The sequence below is a fragment of the Cyprinodon variegatus genome, unplaced genomic scaffold (assembly GCF_000732505.1).
Source record: "Cyprinodon variegatus isolate N-32 unplaced genomic scaffold, C_variegatus-1.0 Scaffold273, whole genome shotgun sequence".
NCBI lineage: Eukaryota > Metazoa > Chordata > Actinopteri > Cyprinodontiformes > Cyprinodontidae > Cyprinodon > Cyprinodon variegatus.
This window is the reverse complement of record NW_015150726.1, coordinates 708,847-731,772: the sequence shown is the minus strand read 5'-3', so window position 1 is coordinate 731,772 and position 22,926 is coordinate 708,847. Positions and strand designations below refer to the sequence as shown.

General features: G+C 40.0%; 1 protein-coding gene across 10 annotated transcripts in view; it reads right to left on the bottom strand.

Annotated features, from left to right (window-relative positions):
• Positions 1 to 22,926, bottom strand: part of arvcf (armadillo repeat gene deleted in velocardiofacial syndrome) — a 356,942-nt gene that overhangs the window by 129,729 nt on the left and 204,287 nt on the right. Inside the window, exon 1 of one of the 10 annotated variants that reach the window (XM_015383021.1) lies at positions 10,075 to 10,459. The exons of 8 other annotated variants lie outside the window; for them this stretch is intronic. In XM_015383021.1, the coding sequence (XP_015238507.1) occupies positions 10,075 to 10,101 (27 nt within the window). In that variant the 5' untranslated portion in view covers positions 10,102 to 10,459. Of the gene's footprint in view, positions 1 to 10,074; positions 10,460 to 22,926 lie in introns of those variants that run through there. One more of the 10 variants, XM_015383026.1, reaches the window with a different exon arrangement.

Genomic DNA, 22,926 nt, shown 5'->3' with positions numbered 1-22,926 from the left:
CAGCCCCTAAATAAATGATTAAAAGGCGTCTGGCTGTGGGCTAGTACCGCTTTTTACCAGTCACAGGGGAAAACGGGGCTGATTGTGAGTCAAGGAGACTCAAGAAAGCAGTCAAGGGCAGAGGAGACGGAGCACAGTGAGTTAATGGTGGATTTCTGAGAGAGGAATGATAAAGTGGAATAAAGGGTATAGAGGGAGGCGTTTAATAAAGGAAGGGGAGAAGGTTTCACGCCCATGCAAATTTTTGGGAAAAAAAAAACATTTCTATGCAAAAGGAAACTTCTAACAAAAATTCCATTTTAAATCAGCTGCATCATGACTCAAACACCATCCATTGGTTACTGAGGAATCATTTTTTTCCCATCTTAAATTAATGGTAAACATAAGGACTGTATTTGGCAACTCAACCTACAGCCTTCTTGGTTCGAAGACTGACATCAATTATGGAGAATTAGAATAACCAGGTAGTAACCTCAGTTATGTTAGTATGGTGCATCTGACGTTTGCTCTGTTGATTTTTTAGACAGATCCATAGTTTATAGATCTTCTTCTGAGGATCTTCAGGAATTTAACTTACGGTAAAAAGAATCAGTCAGAGCATAATACCAAAAAGTACAATGCGTGTTATATATGCAGTACCGAAGTACACACAGTTATCATTACATGAACTGGAAATTACTCCCAAACTGGTATCAAGACAAGATGGAAGCTGGTCAGAGAGGTTTCAAAGAGGTCGACATAAAAAAAAACATCTAGATCTGTCTAAAATAGAGTTAAAGCACTGCTGCATTTTTCAACGGGGATGGCTGGAAAACGATAGTCAGAATATGAGTCTGATACTGCTCCATAGAGCTGTGATTATGGGGCGTGTTTCGAACGAACCAGGGAAAAAAATGCCTCTGCACTCAATTGGATAGACCTACAACCAATAAGAGCAACGGAGTGCTATGTTAAGCGACGCATAGTTGTTGTCAACAAAAATCAAAGCGTGCAGTTGCACCCCTAGAATAAGAAGATGAGCCTAGATCGCGTTTCTCTGTTCCTCTTTTAAAATTAATTTGCTGTCGATATCTTCTAGAACAGACCTAATAGCAGAATCTACACACCTCAACGCTCCAGCGGCAGCCATTGTTGTTGTCACCCACGCTTTGGTGACGTGGTTGATTACGTTACTGTTGATCATCTGTCCATCATCGTATAAAGCCCGCCCTGACAATTTGATTGGCCCGCCAGATATTGTGCGAGCATACTCACGCTACTATTGAGCAATGCCAGACCGAACTTCCCGACCTCAAACTGTGTGGGCGGGACTAAGTTCGGAATGGCACCAAGGCTAGGAAAAGGATATATATTAATTAAATATATACCAGATGAATAATGAGCAGAGGAAAAGAAGAAGGCAAAATTCTTAATTTACTCTTTCACTTTAGGAAATAATAAAAACCTTGCTCTGATTTTATGTTTCAGTCTAATGAAAGAGCCTTGAAAATTCTTCCTAAAAGATTATACAGGATAAGAACAGGTGAAAAAAAGAAAAGTGTTAAGCAAAGACGAGAGAAAACACATTATGGTACAAAAAGGTAGGAAGAGATTCAATGTTAAAGCATTGTACAATATAAGGATATGATTTGGAAAATTTGAAATAGACTTAGAGCAATTTCATAAACCATGAAGACTTACAGATTAACATTTATGTGCATGTTTGTCGAAGTCCAAAGAGATCGGAATATATAATCAAAGACAGACTATCCTGAACAATGTGTACGTCCTCATAGTATAAATAACCTCAAGAAAAGATTCCTCCAAAGACGCGACCCTTGACAAGAGACTCAGAGAATTCTCCTAATACAATAGATAATGAACAGGTATTCAGCTTAGCCAAAGTAGCTCATCATTAGACCCTTTCAGTGCAGAAAAGGGAAAAAATGAGGACAACCAGGAATACAAAGGCAGCAGATTAAGTGATACAGTGGTGTCAATTAGCACCAACCAGCTATCGGGTATCAGTCCACCCTCATTCATCATCTGTGTTCAATAAGCTGCTCAATGTTGTCTGAGAATAGAGAAAGAGAGAGAAAAGCGAGCGATAGAAGGCAGATAAGGAGCTTCTCTGAGGAAGAGTCAAAGAAAAACTTCTGTTGGACTTTGGAGAAGGAGCCATGATTGCAGGACGGGTCAGAAAGTACGAACAGTACCGTCCATTAAACGTTTACAGGACAGCAAAATAGAGTAAGAGGGGGGCAGTTTTAATTACCTGACTTTTTTTTTTTTTTTTTTTACATTTCTTTTCAAAGACCTTTGCTGTTAGTCTATTGCGCAGGAGTAACCAATTAAAAAATCAGTGGGGTCCGAATAAAGAAAATCATCAACCAGTAAAGGTCCGGAGACATTTTTAATTATTATCTATTACTTTAAACAGAATGTAACACTGAAACAAAATTTGTTATACATTGATTTTTTTTTTTTATAAAAAAAACAATTTAAAAATCTAGAAATTTTTTCCATTTTAAAATCTAAAGTGTTTTTTTTTTTAAGTAAAGAACAACAATCTTTCATTTTGGTATATAGACAAATTTCTTGATTCACATATTTTATAAAACACCTGAACTGACCATTTCTTTTTTCTGCCTTAATGAGAGCAGTGGGCTTTATGCTGCCCTGCAAGGCTTTAAACCTGGGTTTGATTGGACACAAAGCCTTTCTCAAGCACATATCAAGGTGCTCATTTTGAGCCTGGATCAATATTTATTTTTGATTCTGTTCATGATGGGGAATCAGAACCAGTAGGTTGAGCCATACATACTCAAAATGTGCAGGGTCATTTTTGAGCACAATGTTGCACTTTTTTGTAACCAAATCACCGCAGTTCTTCCAACGTTCCACACTTTCTTTCACTTTTTCTCATCATCTTCTCCTTCTTTCCCATCGCCCAGCTTGCCACAGGTTTGCCTGCTGTGTCTAAAAGTGGCAGCAGCAGCGACCCAGACTGACAGCAGCTCATTGGCTAATTTGTATCATGTGTAGCCTGGTCCTGGATGCTCAGACGGCTTTACCATGTTAACAGGAGAAGAGGCACAAGCGAAGTTAGACAGTGCCGTTGGACAACATGTGGTAATTTATCAATGTTTTAAATCAGGTTTGGTCCGGATTTGCCAGCAGGTCCGCTACTTGCCTCTTAAATTACATGGTCCGATAATCCGTGACCTCTGCTCTATTGGCTTGATCTTGATCAATAAGGATCAAGGTTTTAATAATGTAAAGGATATTCATAGGTTTATCAAAAAATTGTCAAGTTTGCAATGAATGGCATTTTAAACAAAAATTTGTCTTTCATGGCAGAATGTGTTCACTGAGCTAGTACATAAAAAACATTGTTTTATCAGTTTAAGAGTTAAAATATAATATCCAATTGTTATGGTTTTCCCCTTTTGGACTTGGAGTTTCATTTATCTAAGTATTTATTTTTTTTTTTTGTTGTTGATCTTTTATTTATTTTCCATTTTGTATTATATTTAAGCAGCCTTTATTTACTCTCTACTGCCCCCATGTGCCTGTCTCCTTTCCTCCAGCTCCCTTCTAGCCACTTCCATCCACGCCTGCTCCATATCAGTTGATTACCACAGTCTTTGCTCTGTCTCTTATATACACTCCCCCTGTGCATTTCTAGATAGCTGGTTCTTGTTGTTATTTGGCTCCCCATCTGTGTTTCCTCTAGGCGTCTCCTGGTTTTTTGGGGTTTGATTCCTGGATTTTGTTTCTATTACAGTTTACTTAATTAAAACTACAAGAACTTATCTCTGCCTCCCTCATCTCTGCATTTGGGTCCTCAACCAGCCTCCACCGCCACGTTGACACCAATCATTTCCCTGATAAAGGGTCATGGTTTCCCTTGTCAGAGAAGTCACAGAACACTTGTTACCTAGTGTACCAGGGAAGAAAATCTACATGTTAGCTGTGTTTTAATATGAATATACTGCTAAATTTTACAGAAACATTTGATAAGAATCAACATTTTTTTTTCAAACGCAGTTCTTGGAAGTAATGTAATCACAATAATCATCTTCTGAGTGAAAAATGCCAAGAGCTAGAAAAATTCAATTTGTCCAATAAGTTTTAAAAATAGACATTTTATATTCTAATTTCAAAGGCCACAACAAACTCCTGACCCAGGCACAACCCAGGAAAACGACAGCTGGGTCTTTGAGTTGTTTCTGACTTGGACTGTGCTCAGGAGGGTTGACCTCCATGTTGCACTGAACCACTAATAAGGACCAAGTGTTAAATGTAGCTCTACTTTATACTTAACAGCAGTACAATAAACACCTTTGTCAAGTTTTGTCTGCACTCTAAAATACCAGCCGCCTTGGCCTCCAGCTCCTGCTAGCTATCTGCCAAGCCGCTAATGGCTAAGAAATAAACACTTAGCTGGATGGTCTTGTTTGTCTGTGTTCAGTGTTTAATGGATCATCAGATCTATACGACTACAAGCATTGTATGCAAGAGTATACTATACAATATACAGGTCTGATTACACTCAGAGAAGCAACAACACAATGATGTATGCATCATTACAGCACAACTTTACAATCAGAGTCTCATCCAGGTATGAAGAGCTCTGAACTTGAAATAGCATAAAGCTAATTAAAAGCTCTCACTGCCTCCTCTCTGCTCATAAAACACAACAATGTGAATGCTGGATCCATTATGTGTTCTGGTGGTAGGCTGTAATTCATCCCAGATAGATATTATTTAACGTAGAGGGCATTCTAAATGTGACTAAATTATGTAAAATATATACAATTACTACCAATATCAATAGAAACGGTTACACTGAGGATGAAGGTAAGCTGAAAACTGCTATGAATTGTAAGATTTTATACTGCAATTTTTACGCATGTATTTGAATGAGACAAAAGGGGTTTGAGACAGGGCGAACTTTATGTCCTAAAAATGGCAACATATTTCAATTATACTGGAAAGACGAAACCACATTGTCAAAGCTAGTTAGAATAAGGTTAAAATGCCTCAGTGATTTTCTTTAAAAGATATTTTCTATGTAGAAAAGTTATATTAAATGATGCTAATAGTTAATAGTGAGGGACGGATGGAGCGTGAGATTGATAGACGGATCGGTGCAGCCATGTGGTCGCTCTATAAGACTGTCGTGGTGAAGAGGGAGCTGAGTCGGGGGCTGGAGCTCACGATTTGCCGATCTGTCTACTTTCCCACCCTCACCTATGGTGATGACATCTAGGTAATGACCCAAAGGAAAAGATTGCGAATACAAGCAGCCGAAATGAGTTTCCTTCACAGGGTGGCTAGGCACACTCTTGGAGATGGGGTGAGGAGCTCAGTTATCCAGGAGAAGCTCCAAGTAGAGTCGTTGCTCCTCCACGTCGAAAGTAGCCAGCTGAGGTGGCTTAGGCATCTGTTTCGGATGCCTCCTGGTGGGATTCCTCAGGAGGTGTTCCAGGTATTTCCCATTAGAAGGAGGCCTGGTGGAAGGCCCAGGACACGCTGGAGGGACTTTGTCTCTTCGCTGGCCTGGTGTTGCCTCGGGGTCCCCCCAGAGAAGCTAGAAAGGTGTGCGTGGATCGAGTAGTCTGAGCATCTTTGCTTAGACTCCTGCCTCCACGATCCGGCCCCGGATAAGTGGAAGAAAATGGATGGATGGATGTTAAGTTTAATAGTAAAAAAATTGTAATACATTTCTGTTGTTTGTAACAACCACCTCTTAAAAGGGGAGATCTAATGCTTTTAAATTCTTCTTTTTTACAGTTCACTCATTAAATCAAGATCTTTATAAAGTGGAGCTGCAATGCTTTGGTCTGCCCTCCTTAAAACTTTCCACTGCATCCCGTTTAGTCATCTTTATAGTTTGAGGAAGAGATACGATGATTATTATTATTATAGCAGTGGGAAAACTGAGGAACAGTGGAAGGAATTGTGTGTGTCTATTTACATTTTTACTTAACCATATGCTTGAGATTGGACTATAAATAATTTTCTGCCAGAAACAAAAATTGTGGATCTGCAAAATCTGTAGGCTGGAGATCTATGACCTTGTTTATAAAATGCTGTGAGGGAACAGATCAAAAAGTGAAATGGAGAATAGAGGAAAGCAAGAGATAAAAAAAAAATAAGCCCAACAGAATAAAAGATATTCACCCAGAGTAAACTCGACTGCTCTGCACTCAAAGAGACTCCAAGCACCCAAAAAAACATATGTAAAGGATAAAAAAGTTGATTTTATATGTTATGCCACTATTAATCAATCATTTTTGGTTTCATAAAACCAAGTAGAAGATCTGTACTTATTTTATTAAGACTATTAAGAGATTTTTCTCTCTGTTTCAGCTTATTTAATATCCAATTATCAATAAAACATTTTAAACTATCTTTTTTAATATCCTCATTTTAAATACAGTAAAAACAATAGTGTGATTTGTTAAAGCAACAGAGGGCCCCTGCAGAAAAGATAGAGATTGGCTCCTTGTCCTTGAAAAGCCCAAAGGTGTTTTCATGGACCTTTAGTCTGAAGCCGCTTAGTCAGAAAAATTACAGGCAGTGGATATTTGCATTTTCAGCACTTAAAAATGAATGTGAAATGGGATCACAAGGTCGCTTTTAAAATATGCAGTATGATGATTACAATCAACCAGAAAAACACTTTCTGCATCACAAATTAAATTTAAGAAAATTAAAGTGAAGTCTAAAAAAATGTCTGCCAAATATTTCAGTTTATAGGATACAACAAAATAAGGTAGGTCAGGGAAAAAATTTAGAAAAAATTAAAAACATACAATTAATATGCATAAGTTTTATTTCATAAACCAGAGATACTGAGTTCAGTGCCCAGTCTTCCACAGTATATAGTCCATAGAAACAGAGACCCATGTTTCCAATTGCAAACTACAGCAGACGTTTCCCACTCACTCCCACACGAAAGCAAAAATTAGATCTGTACGTCTCAGTCTGAACACAGCAGGAGGGGGACTCGGGTTCTTCAGTTTCAGACGGTACAATCTGTCAGATCACCACCTGGTCAAACCATTCTGGTGTGATCAGAGTTATCTTCCTGTCCAAATGCGCTCACATACAACGTGCTCAGCCTTAGTCTGACCCCTCTGCAGAAACTAACAGGATTTCTCTCCGGAGCCACGCCAACAATCATTACATGCCTCTTACAAAATGTATTCTTAAGTAAGGATCGCCCTGCAAACATTGGGAGGTGCAATTTCCCAGCAGCCCCTTCTGTTACAACCACCTGCCCTACCAGCAGTTCTCGGCAGCAGAGAATAACGTGATTAAGCTCCAGCGAGAATGAAAGAGACGAGGCAGAGCGTGAGAATGCAGTGCACCGGGGTGAAAAAGCAAACGTGAACCGTGGCCACATGATCCACAGACTCAACACAGAGCTCATTTGTGGGATGGAGCAGGGGAAGAAAGAACGCCAAGAAAGAGGAAGGGGATGATAATAGATGGCAGGCAGCCAAAACAGTGTGCTCTCCAAGGGTGAAAGAGGAGGAGTGGGCTGCGTGCAGATAAATCCAAGGTCAATGCCAGGTCCAGTCTCAGTTACAACCAGAGCAAAGGTTCCCCATAACAGTTCCAACTATAGCTGGCACAGTGTTTACGTACCAAGTACCAGGTGTCAGTCATTTGCCCCTAAACCATTTCTACCTTTGTAGTCTTAAAATCTGCCAAACAACTATGTTAGTCAGAATTCTGACAAAAGGGCACATGCGTAATAAAGACAAGCAGCTTTATTTAAAACACACGCATGTACATTTTATCCATGGAAATTCTTTACAATGAGGCCTCCAATATATATCACACACGACTGCATGCTCCTCTGCACTGGTGGGCTGCTTTTTATTCATCTGTAGATTTGTTCCTCCTTGCTTTTTGATCCCTTTCTGTAGGTTTATTTCTGATGTCACTTTGAGGGAGGAAACTGCCTGTGATTGACTATGTTTCAGATGATCCTGCCTCTTCAGCGAGTATTTTTTCCTTCCTGGCTGCTAGTAAAGTTAGCAGAGCATCTTTAGGTTAATGTTATGCATTGGTGGCCTCAGAGTATTATATCTGCATGCATAAAATATTTAAAATGCACATGGAGGGCAGTTTACATGCATGTGCATTCAATAAAAGTGCTTATATCAGAATCAGAATCAGAATTCTTTATTGTCATTGCTCCACAGGGGTGCAATATGAGTATTTAACATTTATTTGCCTTTTAGCAGAATTCTGACTTCATCAACAACTGTTCTTAATGAATGTTTGTCTAATCATACTCAGCAGGGGAAGTTTCATACCCGCTTTAACAGCTGAAAACTTCGAGTCCTGTGTTAGGAAATGTGGCTGTTAGCGCTGGAACTATTGGGTCAATTATTTACTGACATACGAGGGGCGTTCAATAAGTAGTGCCCCTGACACACTTCCAGATATTTGATCCAGCTGAAATTTAGTATGTGACGTTATCTAAATCTCTACAGATTAAGTAGCAAATTACAGCTCTGAACTAATTGTGGTTTCTGATTTACAGGTGTTTGAACTAAGTAAAGTCTGAAATGGAGCCTGTTGAGGGTCGAGCAGTGATCCGGTTTTTCTATTGGAAAGGACTCAAACCGCGGGAGACTTTTGATGGATTTAAAGTAACTTATGGTGATGATGCCCATTATATGACCTTGCAAAATGTTTTACAAGGTTATATTATGGGACATTATCACTATAAATTACTTTCATTTGATCAAAAGTGTCCTGTTGTGTTTGTCCTTTGAAATGCAAAAACACAGACTCGACTTAGTTTAAACACCAGTAAATCAGAAACCGCAATTAGTGCAGAACTGTAATTTGTTATTTAATCTAGAGATTGAAAATATTTCACATGCAAAATTTCAGCTCGATCAAACATCTGGAAGTACCGTAGGCCAGGGGTATTACTTATTGAATGCCCCTTGTACTTCTCAGTTTAGGAATTGAACTCAAAAACATGAAATTTGCTAAAAGAACAATTCAAATAAATTATAAATTATAACTATACTGAACTAATTGAATATTATTATATATTATTATTGAATATTGATGAAAAACCCTCTTTGTCTGTAAATATAATCTCTTCAGAAATGTAGAAGTTGCATTACTGACATTCTTTTTTTTCAGGTTTTAGCAATTTACAATGTGTTTAAAATTTGCGGAAAAATAAAGTTTGTCATTTAGGCATGTTAGTAAACTATCATATGATGTTTGAGATTGATTGATTTCTAAATATAAAATGATAAATGAATCAATAGATATGTTTATTACTAATAGATTTGTAATTGTAGGATCTGATAGAATTGTCGCTGTCAAGTGTTTTTAGATGATGTGTGCTGTGAAATGCTGCTTTATAAATAAAACTAAATTGAACTGAATTAACTTCTGTACTTTTTTATCAGGGCAAGTAATTCTCAGCTGATAAGTAGTCCCAATTATATTCCATAGGATTCTCAAAAATGTATGGTAAAACTGCATCACATGGGTATGAGTGGGCATGATTCAATTATACAAAAAGCAAAGTGAAAAAGAAATTACAAGAAAGGATGATGTCCTGATGATGCTAGCAGCTTAATCTCTCCTCTGATGACTGATCTCCAGCCAAATCTGCACTTCCATTCTCATGTCTTTCACGCTTGGTCTCTTGGTTTCAGACCCTTCCATTATTTCCCCTCGCCCTGTGAATGGTTTTTCTACCTCTTTCCCGAAATCCCCCCTCACCCTCCCCACCTCTGCCTATGTGTCACCCTCTGCTGATGTGCCCTTTTGTTCCTTTTTGCACCAGCGCCTAGATACAGGACAAAACTTAGCCATGTCCTGACAGACTCAGACATGATTGCTTCTCGACAGGGCATCGCCAAGTGCATTTTCCCACTCGGAGTGGGCTATCTAGTGTCAAGCTGAATCCCCCGTGGAACCCATGGCAACATTCAACACCAACCTTAATCTCTGGAAAGACTGATATTCCCATGCAAATTGGCCAGGAGATGTTTTGAAACCTTGGGTAATTTCTAACATATGCCCCCAATTACTCACCATACACACAAGTCCTCTCGCACACATGGAGCCACATACCACATATGTTTTCCTCGTAATATACGGCCAGGAATCAGTTTGGGAGTCAAAGATCCAGAGATTCACTTTAACCACGGAGTTTAAAGGCAGCAGTCAGCAAATTGGAGCAATGGGTGAAGAAATAAGTTGTGCAGGTTTTTCAGCAAGTGGCCAACGAGACAAAGAAAAGAAGGCGCATAATGAATGAAAACAAAGAGGGAGAAATCACTGGAGCTCGGCGAGCGAACTAAATCAGGGGTCAGCGCCCACAGTCAAGGTTTGATTGTTTGGAAAGCGAGTGCGGCCATAGGAAGCGGGTAAAAGAAGAACTCGGCGGCTAGGACGAAAACCGGGGGCAGCCTGGAGCAGTCGGCGGGTGGTGGGTGGAGTGCGGGTAAAGGGGTGGGCTGGCTGTGATGGTTTAACTCTGGGTTCCCACAGGGTAGCTTGTTTGCGGCGCCCCTCCTCTTAGCCTCTGGATCCCTGTCAGCATGATTTTGTCAGAAGACTGGTGAGTGATGGGGGTGGGGGTGAGACGGGCTCTGCCAGAAGCTAAGTACATGTCAGGTCTGCAGGAGATGTAGAGAGCTGGAAAGAGGACATATGCTTCACTTCCTCTCAGACTACGAATGGAACGTTTATTGTCCCCTTGACACCCTTTTATTCTGCGAATCCAGCCCTCTGGGTCTCTCATTTAGCGAATATTTACCCCCCTTCCATTCCAACATTGCAGACCTAATTTCTGGGTCTGTTGAGTAGAAAGCAGAAAAGCTTGTTGCAGATTTTATTGGCATAACATACATTTTTTCTCTCCATATAAGCTTTAAGTTCTGGGCTGTGGTGGAGTAATCTGTTGCTTCTTTAGTGCCAGAATATTTGAGTACTAAAACAACCTAACATAAAAACACTGTATTCTAAAACTGTATCACATTGAGTCCTGTACTTTCAGAAGCAACGGGTGCCAGAAAAACCTTCTGGTGAAGTCACTTGAATGCATCTTCATTATTAGGATATTCTGGAGCTAAAGCAACTCACGTTGACGTGAAGACTTGATATTCTGCTGAAGAAGCTCTGAAACCCTACAGCTTTGGAACCTCTACGTATAGATAGTACCCTGTAGAGCTAACGCAGTCCATCACTATAACTGCAACCGCTCTTCAAACATGCCATCGGTCAGATGAGATTAAAGCTTCTGCCGGGATATTTTTACGGCTTCATGCCAACCGGCCGGTAAAAAATAAGGCTCATTTTGCGAGCCACAGCCGCTGCCTGAAAGCTGCAAGAACTTTCCTTTGGAGAAATCCCAGCTGATTTACGGCTAACCTTCGGTGGGTCAGGCGATAAGGTGAGCCTGGATGTATATGTGTCTTATAAAGGAGCCATTGTGTAGCAAGATAAATCTATCTGAGGAGGAGGGGGGGTCTGAGCTACAGCCCCCTGACTTTTATTTATTATTTATTTTTTGTCAGATAAAGGAAATGTGATATTTCATCAGTTTTCCTCTGCTCTCCTCTAAAGGCTTTACAGAGCACAAAATAGGTAAACATGTTGGTGTGAGATGGTAAATGATGGAATGGACTGCTTTGGACCCATTGGGAAACACAGTTCTAAAACGGATCGCAAAAAAAATGTCTTCTTACACTCAGGGCAATTCATCTCTATATAACAGTACATCACTGTAGCATTTGCTTTACTTTTACTAGTACTAATAACATTCACTATGTGGAGCTGTACTCCTTCTACAGTAGCAGCCAATCAGAATGGCGTTTCCCAGTCAAAAGCCACCCGAACGGCAGCCCACTTCCCTGCAACTCCCAGCAAAATCCCCTCCAACTTACAAGCTCTGGTCCTTCTCCTGGGCATGCATATCTTTTTACTCTGATTCCACCCTTTCACTGAATTACAGGGTCTGACCAGGAGATGACACTTCTCGTTAGATCTTAATGTCCACAAATCATGACAGAAAGAATATTTTAGTACAAAGATTGATGACTAAAAATGAATCGTAGGGGACCAGCCAAGGCCCCAACAAGGATAGTGGGGAAATCTTTAATGGCTACTACTGTATTTTCCTGTCACTTTGCTGCAAATGCAACAAAGATCCCAGATGAGGAACATACTAAAGACTGTGCTTTCCGCCTATAGTTATCTAGTTTCCTTAATTTGAAAAGTATGATTTTTTTCTAAAATAGCCAAAGTTCAGTAATATTGGATGAAGACCATCTATGAATGTCACTTTCATTGAATTTTCAACTGGATAATAGTCTGGACAATAACTGGGTTGATCAGGTAAATAAACTTTACCAGTCCTCGATTGGTTCTCGTGACACGACATGACAGAAAAATTCAGATTTTTCAACCAGAGCAACTGTCACTGGGCATCGCAGGTGTTACATTGCTGTAATCACCATAATTGCACCTCCCGCATTGCTAGAAGCACATCCTTCGCATTAGTTTGCATAAAATTTATATAAGATGGAGTTTAGAATTTCTTGCTCTGCTCCCTGGGTCCCACTCATTGCAAATATATCATCTGCTTTCTCTTCTGCTAAAGGGGGAACCTCCTTCTCACGTCTGTTGTATGCTTTAACATGTTTTCTTCCACTTTATTATTTAGCCATTGTCATCTTTTTTCAGGGTGATGTGAAATGTGGCTTCACTGTTAAATCTGATGGTTTTAAAACACACACCATCCTCTTCTAATGATCTGAATCTGGGTAGAAGGGGCAGCAGTCTAAGCAGAGACAGTCAGATTTCTCTGGACCAGATCCTCTAGGTGTTCCAGGGCCAGCCAGGAGTCAAAGTCCCTCCACCGTGTCTTGGGTCGTCTCCTGGGCCTGTTACTGGTGTGATGTGCCCACAACACCGCCTGAGGAAGGTGTCCAGAACAGATGTTCGAGCCACTTCAGCTGGCTCTTTATGATATTGAGGAGAAGCGGCTCCCTATGCCAGACATGAAATCTCAACAACATCCAAAGACCTGAGGTACTCAGGACGGACCTCAATCCATCGCAAAAGCCTTTATACCTCAAAGATTTTGGGTAGGAAACTCGAAAGAGGAATTCCCAATGTTTTTTCCCCAACAGCTAACAATCTAAAGCAAATTCTCCCAAATGAGCTTTAGATCTCTTGAAACACTCAGAGATTAAAGTTTCTGGCGTTTGTCCCTTCATATGGACATGTATTTGGGAGTTTCAGATGATGGGTTACACGTCTCTCTGTGAGCGGCACAAAACAGGATATTTTCTAACAACTTATTTTAGCTTTAGACTGCCTGCTGTGTTCTCTGGACTTTGACATTATTGGAGTTCTGGGGGCTACACAGACGAAATACATGAAAGAAATACAGATCCTTTACAAGAGTGGTTTGGAGTCTAACTGCCACAGCATTCTTCATATATGCAGATGACACTATACTGTTACATACCCTAAGTCAGCAGGCTGGATAGATTCTGTGTCACTATCAGTCTGAGGAGTTAAGAGCCAGAGCTAATTATGAAATACACATTAAATCTTACATCCATTGATCAACCAGATTATTTGACAGGATGCACTTCTCATCACTCTGAAACAAAACTAGAGCTCTCTCTCATCACACTTTTTAAAAATCTACTCAAAGAGAATTTTTTTATGATGAGAAAAAAAGCTGATAGAGACAATAGCATGTCCACTACAATAAAAAAAATCTACTATGTCACCACCATTAAAATGAAAAAGACAAAAAAAATAAAGATCGATTAACTAAAGTACAGTAAAATCTATAATATACTGTAAAACATTAAAAAAATTATGTTCTGTTTTCTTTTTTCATCAAAAACTGACAAAATTGGAGAAAGAATCATTAAAAAGCTCCAGAAAAGGCTGCCTGGTGTCGTACAGGTTTGAAGTTGCATGTCCCCATGTAAGCTTGAGCGAGCACAAGTGTCTTTTAAGCTAACTTTCAAAGTACAAGTCGTTGATGAATATTTAAAACTAGCCAGACATCTGAAATGTTGTTTTAGTAAGTAAGCCTGTTTCTGAATGCTAAATCAGCCTACAGTACATCCTCAGAATTAGGATGTTGTGAAAGGATGTTAGAGGTGGCATCTTTGAAGATGGGGCTAATTCACAACAAGTGTGAATTTTGATGGTGAAGTTTGTTGGATAAACAGAAAAACGCTCCAGAGAACATGAAGTGTGAACGCTTTGTAAGGCTTGATCCAAGCTGAGCAGGAAGCTACACTGTGATGGGTTATTTCAACCTTTTTTCATATGTTTGTGAAGTAACTTTAACCTCTCTAACAGAGTCCCTCAAAAAGACAGCAGAGCTCCCAAAGGTGCTGGGTATGAAGAAAGGTGCCTTTTTTAAACAATAAAGTGTTAGCGCTTCTTGAATTTTCTGTCTGTGTCATGCACTATTCATGCTTGGGGTCTGAGTTGTGACGCTCCGCAGGTGGCTGGGAGGAAAGAGGGGGGGATGCAGATGAAATATGGATTATCTCCTCTCAGTGTCTGGCTAAGCCCCACTTCGCTGGCATGGCTGATTTTTTACTGTGGCTCCCCTCCCACAAAGCCAGCCAGCTGCAGGCCTAGCATCTGGCTGCTCTACCCCCACCCAGCCTTTAATCAACCAAGCACACACACACTAGCATCTCTATATCTTCTCCCCTTGATGAACAACCCCCTCCCCTCACTCATCTGTATTATCTACCATCATTTTGGATATTTTTTCCTCACAACAGGAAATGCTGACTTCTGAAGATTTAAAAATCCAGTAAACAGGATCTTCACCCCAAACAGCTATCAGTAGGAGGGGGAGTGATGACAGGCCACAGGCTTCAAAACGTCCTAATAAGCAGTAGGTCAGGGTGCTTTGGATGGCAGACATAATCCAAAGCTTGACGAAATGACTCCCAACAGGAAGGAAATTTCAACCCAACCCTTTAAATTCCTCTGGGACACCAGTGGGAGCTGCTCCTAATTCAAAACAGAAAACTAAACCTCTCTGCTTAATTATCTACTAATTCCCTAAGGTGGGTTTAGTGGGAGAAAAATGATGTGAAATGAAACCTCAGCTGTTAAAAGTATAGTGGAGGATGTTCTTTTTCCAGGTGGATCATCAAAATAAGTGGTCCTCCTAATTGTCGATCATTCTGGTGATATGTTTACATGAGGCCGTCCTACATGCTCGTTTCCAGGTAGCTATCTTACCTGTGGTGAATCTGACACAGTAGAAAAGCTGCAAATCTTCTTTTGGAAAGTAAGCTTATATGAGTGATGCAAACAGCAACTTTTAAACAGGGCGTGCACGAGGAGAAATGGGCTGATGCATGCTTTTATACACGTATAATCAACGTTCCCTCTCGGCAGCGGATACAGGTTTGTGCATGTGCTTTTTTTTTTTTTTTTTTGAGTCTTTTCAAAAATTAGCGAAAATACTCCACTATACCTTTAAGTTAAAATACAAGTATTCATAGATAGCATATATTTACAAAAACAAATAACTGTCTTATGTTTAGCCAATTTTTATTATGACATATACACAGCATATCAGGACTCATGGGGGTCAGCATCATCTGGTTAGAACCAATGGGTTAACTAGGGATAAACAGAGTGACCCGCTTTGTTTTTGTCATTTTGTACTCTGTCAAACATGTCAATTGGTCGAAAAACTCTCCAGTGAATGATTTCTGCTTTTGCCTAAAAGATTTGAGGATATAAGGTGTCCTACCTAGAATGTTCTTAATCTTCACATTGGCTCTGTTCTGATCGCAGCTTCAATGGATAGTTCTGACGCTAAGTGACACATCATAAAGTCTCGCCCCCAGCGCTGTGATTGGTCGGAGTCAACAGTGGTTGGGCCAGACTATATTTTTATCTATATTTTTGTCCACTTCCCCCAATGATAACCAGCGGTCACAGTTATATTAAGAGTCAGAGGCAGAAAAAGTGTATGAACCTTTGCATCAAATACTTCTACAGCAATATGGGGATTCGTCAACAAGTGTAAAACTATATTCATGGTTAATTGACAATCAAGGTGCATCTGGATCATGGCTAAGAATGAGAGTTTCACCACATGGCATCCTCTGTTTTTAAAGGGAATTGGAAGGGTTTTATAGTATTTGCACCAACAAAACATCTACTGCAATACTAGACTTGATTTAGATGGCATATCATTCATTCCTGTCTTGAGTCACGTCCCAAACCAGAGCTATTTTAATGTGACTTTGATCCACAAGGTTAGGGATCATATCTATAGAAAATGGTGAAAACTATTTCAGAATGTTTTTTTTTCTGTCAGCTCAGTCAATGATGATGGTCTGTGTAAGTCCCACAGGATCTTGGCAAGTTGAGGCCATGACAGCACAGGTCTGTAAAGTTCCTTAACACCAAAGCAGCTCTTTCATCTTTTTCCTGACCTTTCTTATTACATAAGGTACAAATTCGTGTTAAAACACAAAAAGGCTATTCACACTCTGTTCAGATAAAGTTGGAACATCAAATTATCCCAAATTTCTTAACATGCTTAACAGTTAACAGTTCCTATCGATGGTCCGCAAAAATAGCCCCACACTACAAAACCCTGTGATCCAGACTTTCTAAGCTCAGCCTGGAGCAGTAAGGTACAGTATTTGTAGTTTTTCTGACAACTGCGAATCCCAGAAATCTATAAGATAAATTCTATTGTTGTGCCAATGCCATTTTTTGGCCCTGATACCTGGCTGTGCAGTACAGGCAGATGACAATAGCTGAATTTTGAGAACTTTTGGCTCTCAAAATGGTCTATTGTCACCCATTCCAAGTAGGCAATAAAGAGTTCTACTGGATTCACTTTGCATTGCTCTTTTTCCTACTTCACAAAAGTAGGCAGCAGCTTGACAAAGCCATGATGGCAATTATTTTACATCTAAGTAGTATCTAGTTCTTCATATATACACACACACACATAAATTTCAAACAGATGGTATCGGTATGGTATCGGTATCGGCCAATATTGCACAGCCAGGTATCGGGTATAAGGGCCAAAAAATGGCATTGGCGCAACACTAATAAATACAAAGAAGAAGAATTTTCTCCTTTGAAAACACATATCTGCTGCTTTTCATTGCTGGGGATGGGTGTTTTAAACCACTGAACTCAATGCTTTGCATTGAACTCGGTGAAGTTAAGCCTGAATAAAGCTAATTGGCTATGGAAACCCACTCCATGAAGCTCTCTTTGAAAGTTTTTCAACTGATCTGAAAATCTCATCAAGTTTGCAGATCTCTTAGAAGTGATTCTGCAGGAATTTGGTGACCTCTCCCCACTTTTAAGGCATCACATTTTAAGTACCAAGATATAATTCACTGAGCTGAAAGTGACACATTCCTTCACAGAGTGGATGATTTTGAATTGATAAGAATACTTTAATTTAATTATCTGGTGAGGTGTAAACAGTACTAGAAATGAGGGGGGATGACGTTTCCCTTCTTAAAAAAATCTTAAAAATCATCCCCCTTCTTAAATGACCATCCCCCCATAGTATCCCCTGTGACATTTTATTACTGAATGAGTAAAATTTCTACTACATAATGTATTAACAGTAATGGCAATAACATTGCCCTTTCAACGTTCAACGGGCTGTGGGCTTACGAGTAGCCTGAGCAAAATAATTAAAATCAAACAAGTGGCCTACCATGAATATGAAGCTGATCCCAATGGGAAATTTGTTGTTTGCATTTGTCAGTTCAGGCACAGACTGCAGTTCTACTGTGAGGTGCCTTGTTCAAGGTCAATGACCGGCGTACCTGACCTGTAACAACCATAGTATGCATATTCCTTTAGGTTAATACAGTAAATCCTCTAATATAGGACGGGGCCTTTATTTCACTCAGGTACATCTTGGTCAAGGTCATTAGTGGAAGGAGGCCAGAATTAGAGGCAGGCCTCTATTTCTATTTGATCAAAACAGACTACCAGTGGAATTAATAAAAACAAGATTTTGTGTCTCTTTGAACCTATAAAATACTAGGTTCATTTATTGAAAAAGTACAGTTACCATAATGGTATACAGAACATTATTCAGATAATTTCACCTAATATTTATGATTTTTGAGCTGTGGGAGGAAGCCAGAGTACCTGGGGAGAACTCACAAATACCTTAGAGAATGTGTTGGCATTACAAGTATTAGCCCTGAAGCCTACCAATCTGCTTTATATGGAAGGGTGGAAAGAAGGAATGCTTTGTTGGAAAATAAAATAAATTTCTGGTTACATGTAAAACATCATAGTACTGGGAACTCAGTGTAACATGGTAGTGGCATCATGCTGTGGGAATAGTTTTACGAGTGAGAAACAAATTTTAAAGGGACATGAATGCTTTTGTTTTGAAGGAACGTAAGCAATTAAGGAATTAATCCAAAGATAAATTAAAGTTAAAATTTCGTTGTTAAATGAGGAGCCGGTCAACACTTTTTTTGAGTAGATCTTTTGATGCCTTTGCATTTTCTATCGCATCAGCAGTTATGCTGAATCAGGCAACCTAACAGTGACTCTACAACAGCTAGCTGAATGTTACCTTAATCACTTTTTGTCATTCTCCCAAAGACCCCTACAAGACCCCTAATGATTCATCTAGTTCCCCAACTTTCAATCCATCCTACCCTGTATCTCAATAAAGAGGGGACATGGATTGTCTAAAAGCAATGAAACAAAGAACCACCATCATTAGACATTTGCTTCCTGGAACCCAAGGTTCATATAAACCCTGGAGACGAGCCACAGCGCCTCCATGTCTGTCGCCCAGATTATCAGTAACACTGAGTTTGTGTGTTTCTGTCTTTGTTAGACAGAGGATGCCTGGTGTATGCCAGCCATCTGATTAGCCACAATTTAGATGCTGTGCGCCCAGTCCAAATCAACTTAGTCTCTTCTACCTATCTTAATTGAGTAAAACAAAGGTCTCAGCATCTGTGACAGGGAGACGTTTAGCAAACTTTTAGAAATCTGAAACATGGATATAGTTTGAAAGGTAAGCTATTACATTTGCAATCCTAACAGCACTAGACTTTAAAAAAGCAATGATAATAAATCCACAATCTTTGTCGATTTATGGTAATAAAGGCAAAGTAAGAGCAAACCACACAGAGCACAGACAGGAAGGAAAAAATGGAGCTTGTCACCTTCCTGCCGTCTGACCACTGAGAAATCCAACCTATTCCTACTGTGTTGCTATCATATGATTACATCAGCGTTTACATACTGGATGATTCAAGAAAAACAATGTCTAAAACTGTGACTAGAAAAGTCCATTTCAGATTTAGTCTACTTTAGGCTTGGGTGAATAACCAAAAAAAGAAAGAATTCAAAATGTTATGTTCAGGGAGAAGCCACAGAAAGAACCAGACTTATCTACTTACGAGCCAATTATCTCTTACCCTCCATTTAATGCTCTTAAACAGTCAAATGGGTGGAGAGTGTGTACATTTCTCTTGCTTACAAGAAAGGGACATTTGTTTCCAGTTGCCAGTTGTTCAGTGGCATTCATTAAGTAGGAAAAGCAGCCCACCTTGATCTGAAATTAACAGATCTTTATTCACATAGAAGTACGGTGTGTCAAACTGACCAACTCTCACCATGAAACTGAAATAAAATATGTTTGTATAATTAGGTTAGTTTTACACAATAATTTCCTTTCTATTTTTGTGTGGATATGTGCTTTTTTCACCCAGTGTGTTGTTTTTGGCTGGGAGCTGTTAACAGAGTCCACTCTCAAGAACATACTTGCTTTTGTTCGGCACGACGTTCTCATGCGATCTACCTACTCACACCGGACGACTAAAAACCACGTCGGACTAGCTCTGTGGTGAGATGGAGCTGCTCTGACTCATCTATCTGGAAGCCAAACAAAAAGAAGGGGAATATCAAGCTCAGTGAAACGTGCTGCCTTGGCAATTTGTACAATTTTGTGCTGAAAGCCCCCCCAAAAAAAGGCAACGACGTATTTGGAAAAAAGACATGGCTGAGCAAACGTGGCTACTACAGTCTGTTTGTGTGAGAAATTTCTCTTAAACCCACCTGATACTGAAGTGACTGACAGGACCGTATTTATACTGACTGCAACAGATGCCAGATTTCAGACAGTGGTACTAACTATGTTAAAAGCTGTGTATAGTTCATTAGACGGTTGGTAAAAAATTGACTCATATAATGTGTTTCAAACCACAATAAAGATCTTAAAAGAACGACGTACTTGAGTATTTTATGTTTTACACTACAACTTTTAATTATGGGTAACCCAGAGCGTAGATTAAAACCGTAATCGGTAAGTACAATGTGTTAGCGACGATGGATACCAAAAAGAGGTACTTAAGCAGATTCCAGAAAAGAAAAATCAAAAAAGAGCTGCTGGAAGAACAGAAAAACATCCCAAAATAAACACGTTCTTTCAAACAACCGAAGACGGAGAGGTAGCCGTTGCTGCAACAGTGAGTAAAGATTGCGACCAGGAGATGAATGGAGAGAGCGTGGTTGAGGAGGGGGGCAGTGAAGCTCAAACTAGCCCGATGGCTTGTTGTACTAACATGTGGTGGTGCACTGTCACCAATGGTTCCATTCAGGGTGCGCAGTCACTATTTTTCTGTGTGTGATTGGTGAACATATACTACTGAGAATTGCATAATTGTATTTTCTTGGCCGATTTATGGAACTGTCGCTGTATCCTGAACCTTTATCACGTGTTGTACTTTATATGGGGCCCACCCAGATAATGTTGCTATGACCTATTGTTGTGTTGTTACACCCTTGCATCAAATTATTGAACAATGACATTTTCCTGATAGAGAAACTATTACAACTGTGGGCCAATAATAATACGTCAAATGTGAACATATTTAACTTTTCTGTAATTACAAGTTATGGTATTTTCCTAAGGGTAATCAGTCTGGCCCGTGTCTAGTGTACATTAGGCTTAAAATAGAGCCTGAACAGTTTGGGGAAGTGACTGTTGTCTACATCCATAACCCAGTGGATTTGCTGTGCCAAACACCTTAGCCCTCCTATAAGAGGGCCACGTTTAATAAGCATCCTGAAGAGAGGTTTAACACGACCTCACCGCCTGGGAGGTTACCGCAGCTGCTACCTTTACACCAGCTGGCGGGAGCTGCTCAGGGCACGTGTGTAAATGTCTCGAGCGAGCAGAAGCCAGCCCTACAGCCCACACAGACAGACTGGGGTCCGACTCAAGGGTGTGAGTTAGGAGCTCTGTCTCAAGGCTTAAAATAGAGCAGTGGGCGTGAGGTGAGTCCAGCCAGGCCCAAAGTCGTGGAGAGGTTTCTTGTCAAAAAAAGACAGCTAATGGGCTTGTATGGCGCCAGATTTGCCAGAGTTGATTGCTGTTAAAACAAGCTTTGAAGAAATATATTTAATGCAACTAGGAAACCCACTGCAGGCTTAGGAATTTACAAAATAATCTAATAAAGCCAGAGATATGAAATTTACATTTAAGGATTGTTAGAGGCTCCTTGAAGCAATGCAACACAGCTCCCACTGCAGGTTTTTACAGACGCAGGCTCCTTAGGCTGCCTTGTAAAATCATGACACAGTGGAATAATTAGCAGAGAAAGACACGAGTTTCAACTGTTATTAAAAGAAAACTTTTATAAGCTGTGGTCACAAAGGAGCGTCCATCATATGCGAACGGCTGTTCATTGTTTAATGTAGGCCTAAATAGATTGTCTTTAACATTCATGCTCTGTGACTTAGGATATTTTCCCAGCAGCAGTCAAACAGTGAGGCGGTGGTGTCTTTCCTGGAACATAGTTGGGCATTGAAGCACATCGCAACAGAGGCAAAATCACACACATACACACACAACTATTAAAAAACTTTTAGTTTCCAGTTTAGAAAGAAACATTACTGGACGGGGACAGCCTCCTCCAATAATCCTCCGTGACAAAGCGTTGTATGAAGAGAGCTTTGGCAGAAAAAAAAAGCAGGCACACAATGGAAAGCAAATCTTTCACTGGGAGAAAATAACCACAAGGCTTTTTTTTTCTATCCTTTTTTGTCAGCTTTTACATTGCCAGAAAAGGGATAGATATGCAGGGTTTTTTTTTTTTTTTTTCTGAAGGTCTTCGTCAGCTTTTCACAGCGGATTGCAGAGGTTACAAAAGCACAGTGTAGGAAAGTGAATGGGAGAGCTGGACCAACACCAACAGTATTAACAATAATACAAGCTAATATCCCGTCCTTTTGTGGCGCTAGCATTGTCCTCCTCCTTCCTGCCGCAGCAGGAATGTGGGCCTTCGTACGCAGAGGTGGTCCGTCAGTCGCACACAGCGAGGTGTACGCAGACCGGTGTTCACAAGGTGGAGACAACACGTCACGTCAGTGTGGGACGGGCATAGGAGAAAACCTTTTTATCATTACAGTGCTTTGCTAAACTATTTACACTCTTTAAACTTGTTTCTCTGCTTTCTCGTGTTTGAGGAATTCAGTGGTGTCAAAAGTACACACATTTGTTACTTAAGTAGAAGTATAGATACTGCAGTTAAAAACACTCTAGTAAAAGTATCAACTTGATCTCTTTACTCAAGTAAAAGGGAAAAAGTATGTTCTCCAAAAACTACTTAAAGTATAAAAGTATAAAGGAACCTTTAAAAAACAGCCAGATGCCTCTATATGAAATGAAAGCAGTGGCACGGGAAGGGGGGTGCTGCGGGGGCTGCAGCCTCCCTCGTCATAGCATCAGCCCCCCATGGTGGGGGGCTGTGGAGTAACATAATATTGTACTTAAAAACATGAAATTTTCTATGTATTTATTTTTTAAAAGACTGTGGTTTATATGGGATTAAAATGATCGGCTGTGTATAA